The sequence below is a fragment of the Psammomys obesus genome, unplaced genomic scaffold (genome assembly GCF_907164565.1).
Source record: "Psammomys obesus unplaced genomic scaffold, mPsaObe1.curated_primary_1811, whole genome shotgun sequence".
Lineage (NCBI taxonomy): Eukaryota > Metazoa > Chordata > Mammalia > Rodentia > Muridae > Psammomys > Psammomys obesus.
The window spans coordinates 5,804,866-5,811,792 of record NW_026591598.1 but is presented as its reverse complement, the minus strand read 5'-3'; the positions used below and the strand labels follow the sequence as shown (position 1 = coordinate 5,811,792).

General features: G+C 41.2%; 1 protein-coding gene across 4 annotated transcripts in view; it reads right to left on the bottom strand.

Annotated features, from left to right (window-relative positions):
* Kiaa0319l (KIAA0319 like) overlaps positions 1 to 6,927 on the bottom strand; it is a 94,633-nt gene that overhangs the window by 34,299 nt on the left and 53,407 nt on the right. For all 4 annotated transcript variants that reach the window (XM_055611204.1, XM_055611203.1, XM_055611206.1 and 1 more), the window contains one exon: positions 935 to 1,181. In XM_055611204.1, the coding sequence (XP_055467179.1) occupies positions 935 to 1,181 (247 nt within the window). The remainder of the gene's footprint in view (positions 1 to 934; positions 1,182 to 6,927) is intronic.

Here is a 6,927-nt window from a genome sequence, read left to right as displayed (position 1 = left end):
GAAGAAGAAGAAGAAGAAGAAGAAGAAGAAGAAGAAGAAGAAGAAGAAGAAGAAGAAGAAGAAGAAGCTATTATATGCAGAGAAAGTATAACTGACCAAAATTAGCTAGTCAACACAGTACAAGTCAAATCTTTCAGTTACACGGAAAATCTGTAGACATCTGCCTGAACACAGAAATTGCACGCTGCTTCAGGACTGGAATACCACAATGTCATGTTCCATTACCGAAAAGGGGGACCCTAGAAAACTGAAAGTGGCAAAGAACTGTGTTCACTGATTTTGCTTCGTCCCTGACTTTTTGGGGTTACCCATTAGGCACTGATGAAGGACCTACCTACCACCTATGCCCAACCCCACAAAGCAGGCTCGCTAAGCTGAAGCTCTGGGTCTAAGCTCTTTTCTATGGTTGTTTTGGAAATCAAGACATTCTGAGAATCAGGCCGGCAAACGATGACCCACAGCCAGGCTGTCGAGGCAGATAGGTACAACAATGCTAGTCCCCTGCACCTCTATTTCTTCATTTTTTTAAGCATTTGTTCTTCAAATATTCCCCATTTATGTTTTTGCTTGTTTCTTTTACATGATCTTAAGTAGCTCAGGCTTGTCTCAAACTCACAGACAAGAATGACTGGAGTTCATGGTTCCTCTGCCTCCACCCCCAAGATAACAGGTGTGTAACACCACACCTGGCAAATCTGTGCCTTTAACCCCCAGTAGAATCTTGCTCTGAGAAAATGAGCTCCATAAAGTCCCACAGCTGGGCAGCTACTGAGTGAGGAATCTGGGGCTAAAAATCCCACATTTCCAGGGGCACAAACTGATTTATTTTGTCTCTGATATATTTTGTCTCTGCATTCCTCCTCTGTTCTCTCCTCTAAACGAGAACATTTTAATCAAATACTCCATGTCCTCCTCTTACCTCAGAGGGCCTCACCTGGGTGTGGTGCTGAGGTGCTCTGGAAGGAGGCCGGGGGTGTAGGGGTGGCATAGCTGTAGGAGGGGGCCACTGGAAGAGGGGTGTCAGTTGGACTGTGCTCAGTGCTTTTTACATGCTGAGTATTGGACGCAGGACTGGCATGCTCTGATGATTCAGGATGGATGGACACATTCTTTGGCCAGTCAGGAGTATGTGTAGTGTGGCCAGCAGTGAAAGGCCTGGGAACTGTCACCGCTTTGCGATCCTAAAGAAATAAGAAAGATTAACTGTGGCAAGCAAAAGTGACAGACTCATAGGGCTAGGCTCATTAAATGATGTCAAAGACAGTGAAGAAATTAATCTTACCACCCAAATTCAAATAGTGCTACAATTGGCGATGCAGACTTGTGGGCAGACACAGGCTGACTGCCAGGTGTATGCCAGTCCTGGGTTTGGTCCTCAGAACCACAAATGAAAGACAAAAACTAACAGAATCTTCTGTTTTTTTTTTTTTCCATACAAAAGTTTCTTCAGCTGTGCATGGTGACTCTCAACATCTAATTCACTCAGGAAGGTGAAGCAAAAGTTTGCCCAGAATTTAAGGCTAGTTTGGGCTACAGAGTTAGAACCTGTCTCAAAATACTAAATAAATAAAAATAAATAAACTTTCTTTAAAACAAAATAATCAGAAGCCGGGTGTGGTAGTGCATGCTTGTAATCCCAGCACTCTGGGAGGCAGAGGAGGTGGATCTCTGTGAGTTTGAGGCCAGCCTGGTCTATAAAGTGAGTCCAGGACAACCAGGGCTACACAGAGAAACCCTATTTAGAAAAAAACAAAACAAAAACAAATAAACAAAATCATCATCATCATGAGATGAAGATACAGCTAAGCAGTTAAGAGCACTAGCTGCTCTCCCAGAGGACCTGGGTTCAATGGTTCAATTCCTAGCACCCACATGGAATCATATCTCAGGGGATCTAACAACCCTCTTCTGGCCTTTGTGGGGATCAGTCACACACACAGTATATAGATATACATGCAGGCAAAACACCCATACACATGAAAAAATTTTAAATTAAAAAATTACCAAATATTACGCTCAACTAGCAGAGGAAAGCAAACTAAAAACATAATAAGCCCAAATGGTAAATATTCCTATCCAAGTCTTGGCGAATCAAAGAAATAAGTGAGAGCCTATCACCCTTTCTCCTTTCCAGGCTTTTGGGCAAGAAGAGTCCTAAGCTGAGTTTTAGAAAGCAAACAGCTGTTTACTACACAAAGGCTAAGGGCAGAGAATGAGCATAGGCACAGACATGAAATTAGCACAGTGCAGTTGGGAACTAAATGCTATAAGCACAGTGAGAGGCAGGAAACAGGGAAGGTGAGCTGGAAGACAGGGAAGGGACAGACAGAAGGCACTACTGGCCACTTTAAGGAGCTGCAGTGGTGAGCAATTAAAGAATCATATGCAGAGAATGACACAATCATGTCTACAGATGACATTACACTGCAGGGGTTTGAAGAAGTAGAGGGACAACAAAAACAACACCACATTCAGCCAAATGAGGAATGGAGAGTAGCTCAGCCAGAATGGTGGTAAGGATTATTACAAATCAACTTACCAGAAACATAATCCACATAACATAAACTCACACATCAGAAGAACATGGGCAATTTATCAGTGGATAAGGAAAAGGAAATGTTATCCCCTCCTCCAGCAAACATTACTTGCCCACAGTTCCTGAAGGGCGGGACATGAGGCCTCATGAGCCCCTCCTCCATACATGATAGAATGGTGACAGGGTGACCTTCTGCAGGCCTTGGGAACCACCACTGCAGAGGGTTCATGAGAGCAACTGTCACACTATGTCCAGGAGACTTTTTCACAGCATTCTGCCAACCTCTGGTTCTTACCTTCTTTCTGCCCTCTTCTGAGACGTTTCCTAACCCTTGAAGGTGGTGATACAAATGGCCTTTTGAGAGCTGTTGCTCTTTTCTTTGCTAGAGGGGAATCTGGATTTCTCTCTAACTTCAGTCACAGACTCTGTTCTCTGACATCTCAAACCCTAAGTCTCCAGACACTGACCAGCTGCTTCCCCAAGGTTAGAATATGTACTTGGTGTAAAAGGCAATAGACCTGAAGCTCAACCTGGCACACACTGTCTTCACAGATGGACCTCTGTCTTCCTCATTGCTGTGTTTTTCCTCACCAGGCCTCCTGCAGTCTTCCCACATGGGTGCAGTACAGAGGTTTAGTCAGGAATTGATTGTAGCTTACAGTCAGGTTATGGGGCTCACTTTCTTTGTGGTTTGTTGTTTTGAGTTTTGTTGTTGTTTCTTAAAAGAGTCTCCTGCTAAATGTGCAAAAAGTTTTATTGTGCATCCTGGTCCTGACCACGAGACAGTCAGACTCCCCCTTTCCCCCAACTCTCCTCTAGTAGGGAGCCTATTTTATGCCCTCAGGCAACATTTTTAAAGTGCAAATGAACATTTTATCACCTCTGGTCTCCATCTTACAAAGTTAAACCTTCCTCTAGCTTCTATATTCTTCTGAATTCTTTCCAATTCCTTTATGCTCTTTTTCTTTAAAAATTTTTCTTTATCATTATTATCTGTGAAGGTTCAGGAGACCACTTCACTCTGCCATCATCACTGGAATTCCTCCTGTGGGATGGATTTCAAAATATTAAAGATCTAATATATGGAAAGCCAAAATAGATCTGGGATTTGGGGAAAATGAGTCTGAGGTAACAGCAGTGTTTGAAGCCTGAGTGAAAGCTGATTGTACACTAATGTCAAAAACTAAGATGAATACAGGGAAATAATGGGCAAGTTATATTACAGACATCGAATCTACAACACCTCTGGGAAATGGCAATAAAGACTCAGATTTGGATTCAAGTTCCCAGATAGTAGCTGAGGCCACAGAAAAAGGAAAACTACAATAAAAGAACATATGAAGCCAGGCATGGTGGCATACACCTTTAGTCCCAGCACTCTTGGAGGCAGAGGCAGGGGGATCTTTGTGAGTTCAAAGCCTGCCAGTTCTACAAAATGAATCTAGGACAGCCAAGGCTACACAGAGAAAACTAAAAATAAATAAGTGAATAGATAGATAAATGAAAGACATATGAGCAAAGGAAATAAAATTCAAAACAGAATTTGGGAATGCCAATGCATGAAATGACTCCAATACAAAGATGCCATTGTCAGTTTTGTTTTTCTATGTAGACCTGGCTATACTGGAACTTACTTTGTAGACCATGCTGGCCTCAAACTCACAAAGATCCACCTGTTTCTGACTCCCAAATGCTGGAATTAAATGCATGTGCCACCATGTCACCAGGTCAAATTATCAAAATTGTTTAAAAAGCATGAGAAAAGCCAGATTTGGTGGTACATACCTATAATCCCAGATTTGGGAGATAGAGGCAGGAGACTCATGACTCCGACAGCAGCCCAAACTACAGAAGACCCTATGTCAATACACATGCACACACACAGTGGACTTCTGCTTCTAGTCAAGCTAGAATAAATGATAAGTGAGAGACCAAAAGATTAAAAATCAGCAGCTATTATTACTAAAGTTTAAGGCCTGAACTAAGGCTAGCTGGGTGGAGAAGTCCAGTAATGCCCTGAGGGGAAGAACCCGCCTTACTGCATTCTTTCCCCACTCACTAGAGATACAGTTGCTAGGAAACTGGCCCATCCCCCTAGGGAGGCAGAGGCAGGCATCTCCATGATTTCGAAGCCACCCTGGTCTACTTAGGAGTTCCAGGACAGCCAGAGCTACAAAATGAGACCCTGTCTCAAAAAACCAAAAACAACACAACAGATGATCAAATTGGTGAGTGGCACCAAGTCACCAGCAACCTCCTACGTAAACTTGTAATAGCAAGTGCCTCACTTATAGCCAGACATGGAGATATAAGAGGTAAGTCCTGGCACAGGTAAAAGTCTCAGTTTCAATTTAAACTGATTCTGGGCAGAGAAGAGTAAAATGATAGTTTTGCAAGCCTGATGATCTGAGTTCGGATCCCAGAACCAGCTCCATGAGGTTATCCTCTGACTAACACAGACACTGGTATATGCATGCCCCCTACTTCACATCACACACACATGCACACATATATGCACACCACACCACATACACATTAATAATAATTTTCAAAAATTAATTAAAAATTAAAAAAAAAAAACTGATCCAGGCTGGTGTTATATTTCAGTGGTAGAGACCTAATCCAGCATATGTGAGGCCCTGGATTCCTACCCTAGCACCGGGCCTGTCAACCAACCACAGACCAACTTCTGAACCTATGATCTATAAGAAACCTTTATTATTCATAATTTGATTAGCTCAAGCATTCAGTGATATGGTGATAGCAGACAGTCCCTGGCTGTGCCTAATTTATGTATTAAGCTCCATAGTAAGTATGTTCATATAGAAAGATAATATAGTTTATACAGGGTTTGGTATTTCTGACAGACAAGAAGGAAGCTACTACTGTATTCAGTGAGTATACAGAAGGCAAGCTTCTGGAAATGACTACTTCAATGTCTAAGATGAAAAATGCACTGTGGTGATTTTTCTTTGTATAGTTTTGTTTGTTTGTTTTTGTTTTATGAGATAAAGTCTCTTATAGCCCAGGCTGGCCCTGAATTCATGAAGTAGTGAAGGAAAACCTTAAACTCTTTATCCTCTTGTCTCCACTTCCTAAGTGCTGAAATTATGTGTCTGTGCATTATGCCTGCCTTTTCACTGTGGTGAGTTAATGGCAGGTTTGGAAAATGTAGAAAAATTTTGAAGAATTTTATATAGAAAGTATTCAACTAAAACAAAAGAAGAAAAAAATAGACTAGAAAGAAATGAACAAAGCATTAGTAAACTGAAACAAACCCAAGTTGTTGCTCAAGTTTGTAAACAGAATTATCAAAGGGAAGGGCAAGACAGGAAAGGAGGGCAACACACATCTCAAGAAACATGGTCAACTATTTTCCAATCTAAAAAGCAGCAAGCCCACATCTAGCATAGAGTGCAACAAGCCCCAAGCATAAAATTACTCCAGAATAGCTACTGAAATGCTTACAATGGTGCCAAAGAGAATTTCATCTAAGCACCCACAGAAATAAGACAAGCATATATACTCAGGAATACTTAAGATTCTAGAAACATGAAAACTAAGATATTACTACACTTAAGAGGGCACCCTGTCCTTGCAGAGGAGTGGCATTCAATTCCCAGCACACATGTCAGGGAGCTCACAACCACCTACAACTTGAGCTCTAGGGAATCTGATGTCTCTGCCTTCCATGGACACCCCTACCCTCATGAACACACACCCCAATTCACATAATAAAACTAAATATTTTTTAAAGTGCTGAAAGTAAGATTCAACTTGGTCAAGATTTAAGCAATGAAAATACTTTAATAAAGGTGAAATAACAGAATTTAATGTAAAGATCTATACTATATAGTTTACAGCAATGATTGTAACTATACCACAAAGAACTTTACCAGGCATTGCAGCTCACTCAGAAGGCTGAAGCTATGAGCTCAAGGCAATTCTAGGAAATACAAAAAGACCCTGTTTCAAATACAGGATGGGGAGGGGCTGGAGAGATGGCTCACAACCATCTAGAATGAGATCTGCATACATAGTAAATAAATAAATCTTAAAAAGGGAGGGGGGAGAAGAGGAGGTAGAGACAGAGAAAAAAATAAAGAAAAGTCTCAAATTAGTGATCTTACATTAAATCTTAAAAAATAAAAAGCAAATGGAGTCAAAGAAGTACAATAATAAATATCAGAGTAGAAACCAGCCAAGCGGTGGTGGTGCACACCTTTAAGGCTAGCAGCACTTGGGAGGCAGAGGCAGGCAGATCTCTAGGAGTTTAAGGCCAGCCTGATCTACAGAGCAAATTTCAGGACAGCCAGGATTATACAGAATAGCCCTACCTCAAAATAAATAAATAAATAAATAAATAAATAAATAAATAAATAAATAAATAA